Here is a 19308-nt window from a genome sequence, read left to right as displayed (position 1 = left end):
AAGATTCCACAATTTTATTGAAAAATACCAAGTTACAATTATACCACCCATATTCTTGAGATAAATTCAAGAACTGTTTACCTTCCCTACTTTGTTGCTCTGCAGATACATTATGAAATGTTGTTGTCTGACCTACCTATAGGGAATCAATGTGGAGAAAGCTGCATAGATTATGATTTTGCTGTATGAAATAAATACACAGGATAATTGTGATAGGAAACCCCAACCAAATGAAGAATTAAATGAACAAATATTTACAGATGTGATAATTGCCACAGGAGATATTAACTCTCAGTGATCAAACTTCAAAACGATTCAACTGGATTATGCATCACTATGAATACCTTCTTTCTCATCATAGTAATTTCCTCTACTTTTATTCCTATTCTAACTTCATCTCTACCCCTACCAAGAGGGATATTACCAGAGCTGAGGGTGTTGTATTCTGGCTTTAAGACAAAGAGGTAAGATATATCGGCAGGGATATGTCTTTTAAAAACTCTGCTTCTCTTCAAGGTGATGTGAATATCAATATTTAAAATGCAGTTCTAATAATTGTTAGGACTTAAATGCCAGGCAGTATCTGCTATTGGATTGTGAGCCCAAACCTGTAAAAGATGTTAGATCAATGTTAGATCCTTCCAAATACTAATCTGATTGTTTTATGCTACCTAGTCCCCCAAGCATTAAATATGCAATCTGTCTAAAAAAGATTACCACTATTTTCTTTGGACTGAGGATCAATTTATTGTTGGCCATTCAATTTATCCCTGCATCCACACACTGATTAGGAGAATATCTATTGCATCTCCTAGATTCAGTGCAAAAAGATAACCTTTGGAATCATCTAACGGTGGTATCTTTTTCCAAGTTGCTGGATAATCTCATCCAATGCAATGCTTTAATGCAGATGCTAAATGACATAGAAAAGAGAGCTGTGGGATCTTGAAGTACAATTGCTTGGAGTGAAGCAATAATTCACTCCAACACAGCCATATGCCCATAGCTAGTAAAATGAGAGCGAAACAGGGAAACCACTTCCAAGAAATAATCCAAGCTCTGAACTGGGATAGCTTGTCCAGAAAGACATCATAATTTATCAAAGGCACCAAAAGCTGTTGAAAAGTCTAAGAGAATCAAAGGAGCCATACTTCCCTGTCTTCTTCTCTGTTCCAGAGTCAAACCTGGATCCAGACTGAAATGTAAATAGAAAATCAGCTTCCAAGCATATCTGAATTTTCCCAGAATAATCAACACAAACACCTTGCCTAAGAAGAAAAAGTAAGCAACTGACCCTAATTAAGTAGGAAGAAATACATAAAATAGATCACAGCAGAATGTTGAAAATCCAAAGCTTTGGGTGTCTTTTTATCAAACAATATTTCAAGCTTTCTTTCATGTGATTCAATATACGCCATCATTAGCATCTCAATACTTAGGACTTCTGTCCCTCCCCATGAAATATTCCCTCTCTTGCTTTCCAAAATTCAGCAACTCCAACGTAGCTTCTGTTGTAAAGTTTGCAATATTTATGTGGGAAGTGCACATATTTGCACAATCAACATTTAACAAAATGGTCTTGAAAATGACCAAGACTTAAAGTTGACTCTGACACATTGGGGTGGGAAGATCTGTGTGGTGGTCATTACCAACCTCTAGCTGACACCTCTTTCCTAGCATGGGTAGGGTTAGATCTAAAATCTCAGATTGTCATTTTCAGCTGGAGGATATTACAGCTCCTCCCTTGAAATGAAAACTCTGCTAAAACTAGAGAGGAACAAGCATAAAAACATGAAAGAGGACAGAAAACTGGTTGTGCAGGTGAATTATCAAGAAGAGGAAGGTGAGTGATTTCAGGAGGGGATGAAGACATGGGAGAAAGCCAAGATGTGCCTCCAAGACTAGTTTCTTGTATGTGTCTTTCCAAGTTTATCTTGTGATAGTTTATCCACCATTAGCATAGTTCTGGAAAGGAATCTGAAGCTGAGAGGTCATTACAGATCCAGGAAATATTAAATCCAGCTACTGAGGAGAAACTGTTTAATCAACAAGGGAAAAAATCCATTTGATTTATCATGTAGACGGAGCCCAGACTAAGGCAGCGAGCAGTGCTATCATCTTATGTGGTCAGACATGGCCTTCTGTCTGGGCAATTACTTACAATGTTTGCTTTTCCTCCTTTGCTGCCTTACTCATTTGACCCCTCCCTTGTCATGATTGCTTTCGTCTCCTTGATAGACCATAATTGATGTATTGTAGGGCGAGGCTTTCATGCTTTTGTCTGTAACCTGAACTAAGGAACTGGGTTATTTTTTGCCGGCTGCTTCTTGCTCATTTGGTGCTCACGTCAGCTGGAATCTCACCTACCTACAGAATTTACAACTACAAAGCCATAGCTGGTAACTAAGCAGGGGTCATTTATCAATTTGCTCAGCTTCCTTCCTTCGACTTAATATGAGTATTGTGGGCACTGGAATCTTTTCATCGGACTGGCTTTTTAACTTTCTTCCCCAATGAAAGGCAAACATTCGCATTTAGTTTTTCTTCTCCTCTCGCCAAGGAGTTGCATCCAGAGTTATCTGCAAATATAGAACCAAATTGTAAAAGGCGTCAGGCTAGAAAACAGAAGACCATGAGTTCTAGTCCTGCCATAGGTATGAAGCCGACTAGGTGGATTTGACCTAGTCTCTCAGTCCAGAAAGCAGGCAATGGCCAACTACTTTGGAAAATGTTACCAAGAAAACTGCAAGGATTTTTCCAGGCAGCCACCAGGAGCCACTGACCCAAATATATTTATGTACATGACATATGACTGAATTATGTCCTCTTACCCAGAGAGCACAGTGCAATGGCATCATCTTCCATAAACTGGATCAACATACACCTTAACCCCTCCTACTTTATGAGCATTTAGCAATCTCACTAGAGAGCCATCAGTGCCCAAGGATAAAAATGTATTCCTGCCCTGTATACAAATCCATTCTCCCATTATTTTGTATACAGGAAAGTATCCACTTTGCTGACTTTCCTAGTAGGCGCCGTTAAGAATGTTTATTCCAACGTTTAAGTTCAGTCTTAAGCTCAAGTGTGCCAAAAAAGTGAAGCCCAAAGATATGCCTGAAGATATCAATTAAAAAGATCTAGAAAGAAATACAGTAAACTTACTTCAGATTTATGAACTTGATAAACAAGACAAAACTTTGGAAATTCAGGGAAGTTGTAGAGTAAATTCTGCAACACAAAGAAGTCAGCCACAGATCATAATTGCAAAATACATGTATCTTATTCATACTGTAGATGGAGTTTTTACATATGCAGATCATAACCCAATATTTGTCAGACTAAAAATGAATTCCTAGATCAGTGGTGGTGAACCTATGGCACGGGTGCCAGAGGCGGCACACAGAGCCCTCTCTGTGGGCATGCGCGCCGTCGCCCCAGTCCTAGGCCTTCAGCTGGGTTTTATAAAACCTTTTCGCTTTAGGCCTCTGCCACTGTGTGAAAAAAGAAAAGGTTCAATCAGTCAATTTCAACTTCTTGCAGGAAAAAAAAAGATCTTGCAAAGTTGGAATTGATTGATTGAACTTTTTAGTCCCACCCAGTTTGCCGTTACTACCGCAGCGACGCCCACCCAATTGGCCACACCCAACCAATGGGCCACACCCAGTCAATGGGCCACATCCACCTGGCACTCGACAATGCATAAGTGAGTTTTGGGTTGCAGTTTGGGCACTCGGTCTCTAAAAGGTTCGCCATCACTGTCCTAGATCAAGTAAGTGGAGACTTAATGAGCAGCTAATACTACAAGAGGATATTAAACTAAAGTATCCTCAGGAATCAAAGTGTTTCTTTTGGACTACTTTTACTTCTGGAACTTCTTCGCTAGAGTATGGGAGGCTAGCAAAACAAGTTATGAGATTTCTTTATTTCTCTAGCAACAAACAGAACAAAAACTGGGCAAAAGCAGGGAGACATATTGAATTATGTGAAACAATTTAAGCTATAAACGTGAACCACTTTTAGATTTAGAGCAAAATATAAAAGCAATACAAAACCAGTTTGAGAGTCTCTCAAAGGAAGAAGAAAGAATGGAATCTTCTAGGTGACACCTTTTTATGTTAGATAGCCAAGATATTATTTCATATTCTGCATTTTGATCTTTTAATCAACACAAAGGCAGCACAGGGTGTGCGTGAATGTGTTCCATATCATTCTCCAAGGCTAAGGGGTGGACACACCAGAAGAGGCAATTCCTGGAAAAAATAGGTGGTGAAAGCAGAAATGACTAAGTTGATACTCCAAAATAGGAGTTAAAACCAGAAAATGAAATGCTGGAAGGCTTTTGAGAGAGGTGTTTCAGGACATCCAGGCCTTAGCATTTACTACAGGTTTCTGGCCATGTTTTCCATTTCTACTGTATGAGTTTTAGCCAAGATATACTGTATCTGCAAATGTTAGAGTTTCCTTGAGCCCGCTGGTATCTCCTTCATTCTGTAGACAGGACTATTTGGACAACCTGAAATGAATGTGTTTGTGATTGACGTGCCCGATGCAGAGTAGAGCAATGGTTCTAAACAAGCAAACGTGATTATCTAACGTTACACACAGAAAGACTTTTGTCCTGCTTAACTGGATTGAATAGCTAGTTGGTTAATCATTAAGGCTAGGTAAAATTAGTTGACCAATGACAAATGGCCAAGATGGTATCTTTAACACTTACAACTGAACAATAGGTAAACTAAAATTTCAAAAAGATTATGGAATTATATCCCTTAACTTTTAAACTGCACTTTTTTTCAACCGTTTTTAATTCTCCACTTAAGGATAAATGGTTGTGTGTGTGTATGTTGTTGTTTCAGTGCAACTATTTGAAGACTTTTAGGTCCATATTACCTGTGGATTATTTGGAAGATGAGGGTGAAGCCTTTCTACTGCAGGTGGATAGAAAGATGGTGAAACAGTATAGTACTGGAGATTTGTTTGTTTGTTTATTTTATACACAGAGAAAGAAAGAAACTTAGGGGCAAACAGCACTTTAAAAAAAAGCCCTTTTGTTGGGTGTCATCAGAGGTTATAACCACTGTGCTCGTATAGCAGTCATGGGAAATTTACTCTCTGGACGGTTCTTGTATATTTCTGCTAGCTTAGAAAGAAATTGCAGAAGAAAACTTAACATCTTCACATTCAGCTTCTTTGACTACAAATAGAAACAGAAGGTTAGACTGAATGGACCCTCAATTGTGATCCAACAGAACCTGAATTTAGCTTTGAACTCAACCTTCCTGCATTCATTCATTTTTGCAACATGGTTTCACATCGCCAATATTTTATTTAATTATTTTATGCTGTTTGGGGAGGGGGAGTCTGAACATTTTTTAAAAAAAGAATGCTATATACACATTGGTTAATTTGTTGGAACATTTCACTTTTAAGAGTAAAAGCCTGGTATGTGTTCTTAAAAATATTTCCATATGCTAAAAGTATGCAAGCTTATGCCAAAAATACTGGCTATTAGAGCCCCAGGCCAATGGCTTTTTTTAAAAAAAAGATCTGAGGAGGGGGCAACTGCTGCAGAAACTAGGTATTCACAGAGGAACTAAACTATCCTTAACTACAGTCACCCCGAGATGACCTACAACTCCTCAAATTACAAGAATGAAAAAAAGGTTATTAGTAAATCTGAGGCCAATTATGGCTTTTTTTTTTTTCCTGGAGACATGATGAAATTTCCTGAAACAAAACACTTTTGCAACCTCTCTAACATATTTCTAACTTTGGTGGAAAAATAAATAATCTCTTTTTTTAAAAAAAAATCTTCTCATTCCTGAGGTGCAAAGCTAACCCTTTTCTGTTTATGCAGATGGAGGGGAAACACCCCAAGAAACAGCCAAGCAGTAGGAGTCCTGGCATAAGCAAATTGAAATGGAAAGTTATTTTCAGGGCTGCTGATCGAAGGTGAAAAGAGGATGGGGGCGCTGGGAGTAATAACAACTAAAAGAAAGCTGTTTTTTAAAAAAAATAATAAAATAAACTGGATAGTTATTCACACAAACTCTTTGTTGTATTTACTTTTTATTTTGCCCCATCTCCCCCCCCAATAATTATGCAAGGGTACTTGAAGTGTCACATAATTGCTGTGAAAATGGCACTGTCCTTATTTGCCATCTTTATTTCGAAAATAAAATTGCCAATACTGTAATCATTTTGCACAAGAGTACGGGGTGATGGAGTTGGCATGCCGTGTACAATTCCACTCATGGCATCATTTAAGAATTTGGGCAGCATGGGAGGAAATGCAGAGAAGGGATTTTAAAATGACCAGGAGTCATTGTGAAAAGTGGGTTGGGAGTCATTCAAGGGTTGGGAGATTTTATAGAGTAATGTATGCTATAGAGAAAACTGATTGTTCTCCTTCATCCCCAAATACTAAAATCCATGATCATCCATTAGGTGAAACGGTAGAAAGAGTGATTTCAGTCCAATTCTACAATCCTTCAGTTGCTTAGTAAAAGTACTCCCAGATGTTGGAGGGATATGGATTCTGGGATCCCCCCAACTCATATGTAGTTTGCATTCAGTATGACCAAACATACTCTGAAATATGCAGAGGCCACTAGCTCCGCCATGGTCTAGCTGGAAATGTACGTTCTCTGAATGTAATACATTTATTTACCTTTCACCTAATAGCTGGTTGCCATATGATGCTGATCTGAATTCAGTTTTTATTTTAGTTTCAGTGAAACCTGGTTAAGAAAGTTCTTGATTTCTTGTTCACCAATGTCAACAGAGCTGCTGCTGCTGCCTGGTTTTCTTCAATTCCCGTTTCTTATTGCATCCATCCACAAACCAATTCTGCCTTACAAGTCCCACTGCCCATCAATTTCGTTATCAAAATTATGATAATGAGCAAATGTAGCAAAATAATATTAACTATAGAATGTAAAAGTCAGAAGGGACCAGACATCCCACTCTCCAGTGCTGCTATCCACCACTACAGCATCCCTGACAAATAGCTATCCAGCCTGTGCTGAACAGCTGTTATTGTTAGAAACCAAAGCTAATTTAAAACAATTTTCAATTGATTTTGGAATAATTCTGCCCAGAATTCTACATACGATAGCAGCTCTTCAAATACAATGGTACCTTGGTACTCGTTAATTGGTTCTGGGTGTGTGGGTGTGTGTGCGTGTGATGAGTTCCAAACAAATGATGAGAACCGGGACAAAGATCTCATGTCAAAATGTGTTGAGTACCAAATTCAATCAGTTTCAAAGCAGTTGAGCACCAAGGTGCCACTGTACTTGAAGATAGCTGTCATGCCTCCGTACAGTCTTCTCCAGGCTAAACACCTTTAATGCATCCAATCACTTCTTACAGGTTTTTCCTTGTAAGCTCATTATCTTATTTTTCCCTGGACATGCTTGTTTGTCAATCTCCTCCCTAAATCTCAGTGCCCAGAACTAAAACCCAATATTCTAGATTATGATCTAACCAATGCAGAAAAAAAACTTTTCTTGATGCAGCCTAGGATTGCTTAGAGTTTGGGGTTTGTTTGTTTTTTGCTTCATTACACCGTTGGCTTGTGTTCAGTTTGGGGATCACCAAGACGTCGTTTCCTTTTGTATGAGTATTTGCTGTTCTCTAAACTTTATGTCATTTGTAAATTTGACAACTGTGTTTGGAAACCTCTTATCTAAGTCCTTTGCAAATATGTTCAATAGCATTGGTTACATGTATAGAAAGATGTAAATTTAGAGGTTTTTTTTTATTAAGCACATTCCACAGTACAAAGCCTTATATCATCAACAATATCTGTACATTTCAACAGTTGTCCGATAAGCTGTTCATACACAAACTTTCCAAACAGGTAACTGGCAAACATAATTACAAGTTAGAATAAGACTATCCCAGTGCTTTGAAACATTAATCTAGCAGTAACATACAGCTGTTCAGCAATGATTAGCAAAACAAAGTCCAGAGTACAGCCGGTACTATCATTCATCCCAGGAGTCGAGCTCCTCGGGTGTCAGTTACGAATTCCACGGCTACGTCACACCAAGCACAATCAAAAGTAGTTTAGGCTGCATCTTCAAATACCATCATTTCCCATGGGAAAACATGAATTTCATCTTACACATGCATTAAAAATGGATGGTTGTCCGTAAATACCTTTTATTTTCAGGGCTGCAGTATCAAGTCTTTCGTGTTGCAGCTATTAGGTGACATGGGGATGGGGGGAAGAGGCAAAACCATTTCTGTAGCTGTGGCCCATCTCAACATCTGATATGGGAAAGTGTCCTCTTAAGCATTTTGTAGATTGGATCAGATCCATGTAATGTCTTTTTTTCCCCCCGTGTTCAGAAGAAGTTAGGAGCTCAACAGAGTTGACTGGGAGGTGAAGAGTGGAAACCAGAAGCAGCTCAAGTTGTACCTTTCTCACATCCGGCATGTGCTTATCGTTTTTTATTCGACAGACAAACTAGGTGGTGTGCAAGTGAAATAGCCAACCGTAAGCTGTTCCACTAAATAAGCAAAATTCATTCATTGGTCATTTATATTGGTTATCAACATTCCTTGACCCCTCAACCAAAAAAGGGGGCGGGGATAAGAGAGGGGGGGGGATCAGCAGTGGCAGCAAAAGGAAAGCAGATAGAATACCATTATGATATCACCCACATCCATGCCAACAATTGCTCCTGGACCAACCAGTATTTTTATTTATTAATAACTTCTAAACAACATTAAGAGAAGCTATTGAACAATGTTGCAGAGCAATAATTTAAAAACATGGAGACAATAATTTCAAAGGAGTATGTTTTTTTGTATAGGGAGATACTGAATTAATAGCCATGGCCAGTCATCCTTAGAAAAAAAAAAAAACCCACTGTGCCATTTCCTGCTAGGTCACTCCAAATAAATGGTAAGGTACACCAATCATCTCCTCTTAAGATCTCAATGGAATAGCGACTCATCTTCCAATTCAGCATACTGGCATGGAAATCACGGACAATTCATACAGATATTTATAGGGTTGATGTCTCTTCAACTTCAGACAGCGGTTTCAAGATGATTTGCAAATATTGCATTGTGGAATAGTGAAAGAAATTTTAACTTTTTTTTAAATAAAAAGGTCTTATGTTTAGAAGTTAACATTAAGATATGTCCTCCCAATTAAAAAAGAAAATCCTAATGAATGCCAACGCTCTCCCTTTCACAGAAAAATGTTTCTAATACATCCCAACTCCATATGGCGCCAGTAGTAAGAATGCCTGGGTACTTAAAAGCATCTCCCTTGGCATCTGCATACAGCATCAGAAGGCCCCGACTCCCAGCCCTTGGAGGTTACAATGTTTTATGTACATTATATCTACATGCTTATACAGGTACAGTATTTGAAAGAATGAGGCAAGCACACAGGAAAGATCTGACTATACCAAACATTAGGAGGAAGAGAAAGACAGTTGTAGTACAGAGTACAAGTTAAAGAAAAGACAATGCTGTACATCTAGTTTTGATAATCTAGCCCAATTTACAATCTTTAAATTAAAGCAAATTACAGGTGCAGAAATAAGTAAATTATTGTCCAAAAGGTTACCGAACCATTCCGAAGTATTTCTACCAGTCCAACTGAGACTCTGAGCAAACACAGCAGGATCCGCATTAATCGTGAAATGTAAAAGCTGCGGGATGAGGTGATTTTGAAAACAAAGCTCTGTACATTCTGGGTTATGCGTTTGGCACCCACATTTCACTGAGAATGTTTTTCTTCTTCAGAGTCAGACAAAAGTGCAAAGCAAATATAAATTAGGTCAAGTCCATCCTTGACATCTGATTTACTCCTGGAAAAACAAGCCATGGGTTCAGTGTATATGGGCAATTTACTCATGAAGCTTTGGATCTTGCACTGAGGTGAGGGAGGGGCTGAACTCAGTGAATTCCTAGTCAATTCCTTAAGAGACCACTGAGTGGAGGAGGACTGGAAAAAGTTACATTGAGAGAAAGAATTGTGCTGCTTTACATCTCTACACAGCACCTAAAAACCACTTCCAACTTTAGCTGCGGCTATTGTCTTCAGATGTTTGATAGCCAAATGTCCCGTAGTTCAAAGACTGTAGAATCCTACAAAAAAAAAAAGAAAAGAAAATCACGGGTTTAAAATTAAGTCAAAACAATTATGTCTTATTGAGAGATAGACGGCTATGATCTACAGATCTATTAACAATGGAGGGCAGAGTTTATTAGTTTTTGTAATTAAATTGGAGTCAGCAGGATGACCTGCACTAGAGATCTCTTCGACGCAATCATTGTTTAAAAACAATGATTTTAAATTCAATTTGGCTTACTCTGCTATTCTGAACACTTATAACAAATAAGACTGTTTGGTTCCCTTAAATTTTGATTGAAATTGTTAGCTGCTGTAGGATGCCAGGTCCAACACAAAAAGACTTGGATCAAACAAAATAAAAGTGCCTAGCAAAAATGTTACAATAAGATCAGTACTGATGAATGTTTGACCATACCAGGGTTGTGTTACACCTAATATGTAATTGGAGGCACAGAGTTCCATACAAATAAATAATTATTTTCTCTACCAAGATGCTCAGTTTCTACTCTGACCATGGAGTAGGAAAGTCAGCCCTGCCCATATCATGTCACAGCATTTGGATCGGAAAGCAATTAGTTTCTTTATTGGCCTGCTATTTTCACCTAAATATTTTCCTCACCCATGTAGAAACACAAGGAACTAGCAATGTATAAAATTGTCCCTCTATCATTAGTCCTATTTATTGTTATTTCATATGATGTGTTATTTTACAAGTTTATAATGCCTGGCTATAAGAATAACGGTATGATATCAGTGCAGCCTTCTGACAATGAAGAGAGACAGGCAATGGCAAAGAGTGAAGTAGCTGGAATAGAGGAAGAGTACTAAGACAACCGAAACTTATTCACACTTCTGAACATCCCTTCAATGAAAAGAATTTGAATTTTTTACGTTTAGCCAATACTCTTGCCATTTTTATAATAATAACAGCAAAGATTTTATGAACAATTTAATTGTGATTAAAGAATTCAAGCATTAGGCTGTCTTAGGTCTGATCTATCTGAGCTGCAAAAATCACCAGATGGTGGAAAACATCAACTCTTTGCTGCCATCTAGTAGTCATCTGGATGTCTGCACTCCAGATATTTTTAGACCTAAAAAACCCCAATATAATCCTTCAAAATTAATTAGGGTCTATGTAGGTAACAAGATGTACTGAATCGCCACTTCTATAATGCTTGATTGTTGTTTACACTGAATGAACTGCTAGGAATGGTACTCCTAAAATATCTGAGGAGTATCAATTTGCTTCATTTTGTGCACATAAAACAGCATCCCTTTAAGGCCTTCCTTCAGAAATATTTTGATGCTGCTAAATTGAGATCGATACCATGGTACAAACCTGGAACATCCTATTTCAAAATATATGCATATATATATATATATATATATTAAAATTTGCCAATTATTGGTTTTACAATAATAGAAAAGTTCACATCTATTTTTTCTTTTCTTTTTCTTTTGAGAAGTGAATTCACAAGTATCAATGACAATTCTTTGGGAATGCAAGGGCCATGGTCAAAAATGGAAATTGCAGCCAACAAAAGAGCAAAGATAAATGCTTACCCTTGGAGAACCGTAAATTACAGAGTGTTATCTGGAGATGTAGGTGTACGTTCTGGATGGAGAGCGGGTTTCATTTTGTGCATTGGGAGGCACATTTAAAAAATCCCAAATCAAAATGGTGTCATCGTGGGAACTACTAATAATTTGAAATTCATCAAATTGGAGTCTAAAAACGCGTCCAGAGTGTTCCTGAAACATGCAGAGGTTTATAGTTAATAGGGCAGATACTCAAGTTAAACATTACTTTTAGGAGTAGCTCAAAGTTTATTTGGGGGGGGGCAACCATATTTGCTGTAATATAATAGTTTACTTCACAGAAAAAGTATATATAAAGTGCAGATGACATGAAGTACATTTCCTTAAGCAAACGATACTGTTTGGAAGACAGAATGCCTGGAGTAATGTTCCATAACAATAACATTTTAGAACATTAAAAGTTCATAAGCACAGGGATATCGGGGTATCCTACCTCCTTAAAACACACACACACACACACACACACACACACACACGCACACGCACACGCACAACTCTCAGGCTCTTTACCACAGCAGTTTCAAAAGAAAAGGCTCACAATTTCCACTTATATCTAGTAATTTTATAACAAAAAAAAATCCTGTACATAAATACTATTGTTATAGAACCGTAAATTAAGGGTTTATCAAAATCTACATACCACCAATGTACGTAAGCATAGTGTACTTGCTGGAGCTCGTGGATCAAGAGCAGCTTGCAGGTCCCAAACTTTGATTTTGCTACAAATTAAAGAAAATTTATAAGGCGCCTTTCTAACATGTAGATACAGTTTCAAACACAAAACAAAAAACAGCCTTGGAAAAAAGCTTTGAAACACATACCCATCATAAGCTCCGCTTACAATCCTTTTGTTATCAAATCGTATACATCTAACCAGCTCTTCATGTCCTTCTAGCACTCTTAAACATGCTCCACATTCAATGTCCCAAAGTCTGGAAAAAACACAATACAGTTTGTTTAAATAACAGAGTGGACGTATATATTAAGTGCCTACTTTTCTCTTGTAGGGGAGAGTTCATTTGCTACCAGCTCTAGCACACTGCTACAAGGCTAACTGCCACTTGATCAAGATGAACAAGCTACTAGCAAACAGCAAATGTTAATTCACAAAGTCCCACTTATACTAAAAGTCTGTAAAACAGGCAAATTCATTTCAATTCCGTTTAATATAATCCCAGCCTTTCCCTTCACTCATTCAAACATAGCGTAATATCTGAATCAATGGATTAATTTGGTAGACATCAACTTATTCTGAAACGCTATATTTTTACTCCTATGTTTTAGTATTTAATCAGCTAAGTTGCTTGGGTATCAACATAATGGCTTGTTTCTAGTGCATTGTTTTTGCATATCCTTTCCACCAAGCTTCCCTTCTCTGTAGACAAACCAATAAGATTACCTAAGATGTTTCAGTAAGACGGCCAAGGATTTATGGTAGCATAAGGGTGGACATCTAGGGAAGCATGTAGGAATTACCTTGGAAGTGAGTAAAGAGCATTTGGAGGAATTGGGCTTAGAAATATGAAGGAATGAGGGTTAACTCTGCCCCTTCCCCAAAACACTGGAGAATGGCCATTTCTCTCAAGACTGTTCTTCATTTTTTTTTCTACTAGGAGAATTGGAAAATTTGGGAAACACTGAAATGTAACTTACGAAGTATATAGATTAATCTGGATTCAGTATTGGCATAACTCTATAAAATGTCTGATTTATCACAAAGATAAATCTCCTCCAATTATTTTCCCATTCCCACTGTGCAGACCCACAAATCTGATCCCGATTTGTCTCCAGACATCTAAGGTAAATAGCGGTGAGGGAGAGATTGGAATGTCATGGGACAGGGGGAATTTCTCTGTCCTATTGTCAGAAGTCCTATCAACAAAGAATGAACTGGGTACCATCTACACTTCTCTAAAAACACGCAACTGCTATTTTCTCTTTATTTTTTTCCTACTTTCTACATGGCTCCCCCCCCCCCAGCTCTCAGATATTTAGCATGTGCAAAACTAAGGCTGCTCTCATACATCAGAACATGACCCACTAACCTTGTTCAAATGAAAGCAATTTTACTACCTACCTAATGGTATTGTCTGATGATCCACTCACAACAAGTCGATCCCTATACTGGAGGCAGGCAATACCCCTTTTGTGCCCATTAAGAGTGCGAACAAATTCACATGTGCTTGTACTCCAGACCTGTGTAAAAAATAAGAGTGAGGGAATTTGGAAATTCTGTCATTTAAGGATGAAAGGCCACGGCTCAAAAATTTTGGAGAGCTTAACATGAATCCTGATGAAATTTTCATTCTATGAATCTAATTCTCAATGCTGAAAAACTTTCCTTAGTATATATAACTCACAAGTGCATTTTTTCTTATATTAACAACAGCATTGGACAACATCCTGCATTAAATGAGGAAAGGTATTTTTGAACAGCAGGTTTTTTTCCTATTCTTCGCCACAGCATGTGCCTCCAATCTGCTAAATACACCTTCCCAAGTATCAACCAGCATTAAAATCCATTCGTATGACAACTCTGGGTTGGACATCATCATCATCATTATTGTTGCTGCTGCTACTACTGCTACTGCTGCTGCTACTACTACTACTACTATTACTACTACTACTACTACTAATAATAATAAAAATTGGAAGGGACCTTGGAGGTCATCTAGTCTAACCCCCTGCTCAGGCAGGAAACCCTATACCATTTCAGACAAATGGCTGTCCACAGTCTCTTCTTAAAAACTTCCAGTGTTGGAGCATTCATCACGTCTGGAGGCAGGTTGTTCCACTGGTTAATTGTTCTAACTGTCAGGAAGTTTCTCCTTAGTTCTAGGTTGCTTCTCTCCTTGCTTAGTTTCCATCCGTTGCTCCTTGTCCTGCCTTCAGGCGACTTGGAAAATAGCTTGACTCCCTCTTCTTTGTGGCAGCCCCTGAGATATTGGAACACTGCTATCATGTCCCCCCTCGTCCTTCTCTTCATTAAACTAGACATACCCAATTCCAGCAACCGTTCCTTATATGCTTTAGCCTCCAGTCCCCTAATCATCTTTGTTGCTCTTCTCTGTACTCTTTCTAGGGTCTCAGCATCTTTTTTACATCGTGGTGACCAAAACTGGATGCAGTATTCCAAGTGTGGCCTTACCAAGGCATTGTAAAGTGGTATTAATACTTCACGTGATCTTGATTCTATCCCTCTGTTAATGCAGCCTAGCACTGTGTTGGCTTTTTTGGTAGCTACAGCACACTGCTGGCTCATATTTAAGTGATTGTCCACTAGGACTCCGAGGTCCCTCTCACAGTTGCTAATATTGAGCAAGGTACCACCTATACTATACCTTACATTTGGTTTTTCTTGCCTAAATGTAGAACCTTATTTTTTTCACCATTGAATTTCATTTTGTTAGATAGTACCCAATGTTCAAGACTATCAAGATCCTTCTGTATCTTAAGCCTGTCTTCTGGAGTGTTGACTATTCCTGCCAGCTTGGTTTTTATTGCACCCATAGATGCTGTCTTACTGGTGAAACAGAACCTTAATGTTCTTCACCAACAACCCATGATACCCATTCTCCCCACCGTCATATCCAATATTTTGCTGGTTTGGAAGACTTGCAAAGCGTATTTGGTGGTGAAGATACTGTAACTATGGGAATCTGTGCAAGCAGAAGTATGTTTGCTTAACATTGTGAAACATTTGCTGTCTTTCTGAAGTTTATCCCACTGCCACCATCACTTTCAAGCTTTTCAGGGATTATCATTTGGAGAAGACAAACAATGAATCTTGACTGCACAACATTATATTACCTATAGTTTGGAAATACTCATTTGCCAGTGGTCTTTAGCCAACTGAAGTGTGGCTAAAACAGACCGTTTGTTTAAAATTATAATCACAAATTAACTGCTGCTGCTACTACTACATTTGTGTCAGGAGCATGCAAGTACTTCTGGATTGAAAGGATTGAATAGTGACATCATCATCATCATCATAACTTTATAATGACATCACTGTTGCCTGGGAGACGCCCAGTTGGGGGCTCCTTTCATTTACCCGTTAAGTTGCCCATCAAAGTGGTACCCATGTATCTATTTGTGGTCACCAGTTTTCAAACTGCTGGGTCGGCGGGAGCTGGAGGTGTGGTGGAGCTCACTCCATCCCGTGGAAACAACCAGGTCCAGAACGTGAGCCTACAAATTGTCAGCCCAGTATACTAAACATGTGAGCCACCACACTCCTGAAACAAATTAACTAATCCAAATGTGCTTTATTTAATCAGCTGCAAATATTATAGACCAATCAAAGTATCCTCCAAGGACATTATGAGAATAGTATTATAGAAGTCACAAGCCATAAAAATGAATTTAAAAATCTGGATAATGTTTTAAAAGCAAAAGTAATTGAGCAAATAGCTATAGAAATTAATTTAGAGAGATTTCAGACGTTAGATGTGTGCTACATAGATTCATCACTGCTTTAGAAACTTATTGCCAACTTACTTTAATGGTCCTATCTCCAGAAGCAGATACAATATATTTATCATCAAAGTCCACAACATTAACAGCAGCCCGATGGCCAACTAATACTCGGCGCAAAGTGATGTCAGTTGCTGAAGCCATGTCCCAAACAGCAATAGAGCGGTCCTTTGAACAGGTCACCATTAAACCATTACTAAAGCGCAAGTGAAGCACTGCTTCATTATGATGAATTAAAGTGTTCAAGACTTCGCCTGTATTCACATCCCAGACTCTGAGGAAAGAAAACTTGGTCAAGTGTTATGAAGCTGACAATTAGTGGAGTTTTTTTCTCTCTTTTGGGCTATACCAATTTTCAGAGTGCTATGACTACGCAACTGATTAAATGCTGACTGATGTACACAAGTTATCCAAAATGTATCTATGAAATCATATGCTACCGGCATTGGAAACTAACTTCTTGTACATCGATATTGCTTCCACTTGCATACCCAGACATTGAATGAAACCATTTTAATTTAACAGAAAAGCCATTCTTTGTATAATTTTATTTTTAGGATTAATTCTGGCACAAGTCAGCTTTGTATGGGGCAGAATAGATTTCTGCCTACAACAGTAACGAAAGAAGCCACATTAATTGAAATAAAATACTAAAGTGTTTCTTAAATAGGAAAAGGCATTCCCACATTTTCTTTACTCCATTTCTCTTTCTGCCATATTCTTGACTATAAAATGCTCACCTGACAGTAGAGTCAGACGATCCAGTTACAATTACTCTTTCATCATACTGTAGACAAAGAACGGAGCCAGTATGTCCTGTTAATACTTTCAAACATTCCAATCCGGTTTTATCCCATATCTACCATACAACAAAAAAAAAGAAGAATTATTTAAATGCTGAGTTGGTGTGATAAAGATTGCAGGGCAGGACACAGACTTTTCTGGATATTTTTTTTCTCCTTTACTTTGCAATTTTGCAAGAACATAAAAAAATACTTGAGTAAAGATTAAAAAACATATACTCAAGTATTTTGTTTTTTTTTTAATGTTCTTCCAAAATGCCTTTTGTTTCTTCCCCTCCCTTTCTTCACACCCTTTTTTGTTTCCCTTTTTCTACTGTTGTCCCCAACTATTTGCTTTTGTATTTTCATATTTTATATTATGAATGAATAAAACTAAATTAAAAAAGATTTAAAAACATATATTTACAGTAGATGCCTCAGTGCCACAGTCTGGCATTTAACCAAATAATTATCCTGAATTTACGGTTATAGGTCTATAAAAATGCTTAAATAAAAATAACACATCTCCCTTTATTGCCATGTCTCCATTAATTTAAGTCCCTCCCAGTTGGGTGGGGAACACCCTTAATGTTTCAATTAAACATATAGGTTCTAAGTTTATTTTTTTTTTATTAGTTCGGTGCTGCATATGTTTTTGGAGAGATACAGGTAGATTCTGCAATAGGATAGCACCCTAGATAAAATGATAAAAAATGATCTCCCTGCGAATGTCCAAAAATCCCTTTACCTTAATGGAGTTATCCCTTAGGCCGCTTATAATCTTCTCATCGTCATATTGTAAACAGTAAACACCTTTACTATTTTCAGAGCGGCACTGAATTCTTTGCAAGTTGTGCCTTCCACATCGCCAGTTAGATTCTATTGTCTGCAAGAGAACGGAAAATGTTCGGGTGATACACAATCCCACCAGACACCACTGAAATTTCATCACAATGGTACTCTGAGGAAGCCTTTGCCAGCCAGTTTGCGCTTCAATTGTGGCCACACAGTTATCCTGGTTCATTCTTGCCTGCTCCTTGTTAGAATCCTCTAAAGCAGAGGTCCCCAATCTTTTGAGCACGAGGGACCAGTTCCGTGGAGATTTTTTTGCAGAATGGAGGGGGGGGGGCATAGTTTCATGTACTGCCTGCATCCCGCGGATGGGGCTTTGCTTGTTTGCGTGGACTTGTTTCTGGCATGGTGCCGGTCCACGGACCCGGGGTTGGGGACCCTTGCTCTAAAATGGCTCCTTCTGAAGCTGCTTTTGGAACAAAATAGAACAGTCTACATGTTAATATGTGGGATCCAGTACTCAAGAGATAACCTTTGCATCTGTAGGTTTTGTTCCCGATACAATTCAAAGTACTGGCATCATGCTATGAAGCCTTACAGTGCTTGGCACCTGCAGGAAGGTCTATTTTCAAAGGGCCATATACTAATAATAATTATCATAGTAATAATTATAGAGTTGGAAGGGACCTTGGAGGTCTTCTAGCCCAACCTCCTGCTCAGGCAGGAAACCCTATACCATTTCAGACAAATGGTTGTCCAGTCTCTTCTTAAAAGCTTCCAGTGTCACTTCTAGCATACTGTTCTAGTGCACTTGTCCCAGGTATACTTGTTGCAGTTCATGTTCTATGAAAGAGGCATGATTCACAGTGACAGCCTCCCCCCCCTTAGGAACTCCACAAGAGAGCTGGCTGTGCCTTTGCTTTCAAATTTTAGACAAGATCTTGAAAACAGAACTATTCAAAAGGACATGGATGCTTATTACCAGGCTTTTAATGCTGATGTACAGTAAGGTTTCTATAATTTAATTTTTTTTATAAAAAAAAAAATATTTGCTTTAACATTTACTTTGTTCAGTTTGGAGGTTTTATATTTCTTGCCCGTTAAGTTAAACAGAATAGAGGGAACAACAAACCTTGGCTATGGCGTTTGTCCATAGAGAGCGCAGTGCTCATTTTATATATTCGATGACACAATTAATAAAGCTTCCCAAATTTTTCTGTGCACAGAACAGATGATTTTAGATGACCCAGGCCAAACATGGGTTTTATTCCATGCATGGAACAAAATGAGGCTGTTTTGATTCGGGCAGAATGATTTTGGGCAGGGGGTAGGCAACCTCGGCTCTTTTATGACTCATGGACTTCAACTCCCAGAATTCCTGAGTCAGCTATGCTATGCTGACTCAGGAATTCTGGGAGTTGAAGTCCATGAGTCATAAAAGAGCCGAGGTTGCCTACCCCTGATTTTGGGGATGATTATAGAGAAAAACCAAGACCATAAATGACTAAAGGTGGTCAAGGAAACAAGATACTGGGGATCGGGGGGGGGGGG

General features: G+C 38.3%; 1 protein-coding gene across 1 annotated transcript in view; it reads right to left on the bottom strand.

The window, feature by feature from the left end:
* Positions 1-9761: 9761 nt before the first annotated feature.
* The window catches only part of FBXW11 (F-box and WD repeat domain containing 11), a gene marked incomplete at its 5' end in the record, with an annotated part of 19491 nt that continues 9944 nt past the window's right edge, over positions 9762-19308 (bottom strand). The window contains 8 exons of the mRNA XM_015819292.1: positions 9762-10119; positions 11672-11860; positions 12348-12426; positions 12529-12639; positions 13785-13903; positions 16208-16457; positions 16924-17042; positions 17714-17851. Of these exons, the coding sequence (XP_015674778.1) occupies positions 11699-11860; positions 12348-12426; positions 12529-12639; positions 13785-13903; positions 16208-16457; positions 16924-17042; positions 17714-17851 (978 nt within the window). The remainder of the gene's footprint in view (positions 10120-11671; positions 11861-12347; positions 12427-12528; positions 12640-13784; positions 13904-16207; positions 16458-16923; positions 17043-17713; positions 17852-19308) is intronic.

This window comes from Protobothrops mucrosquamatus, unplaced genomic scaffold (genome assembly GCF_001527695.2).
Source record: "Protobothrops mucrosquamatus isolate PMUCROS unplaced genomic scaffold, P.Mucros_1.0 scaffold889, whole genome shotgun sequence".
Lineage (NCBI taxonomy): Eukaryota > Metazoa > Chordata > Lepidosauria > Squamata > Viperidae > Protobothrops > Protobothrops mucrosquamatus.
Note: the sequence above shows the minus strand (reverse complement) of the source record. Positions and strands in the feature narration are given on the sequence as shown.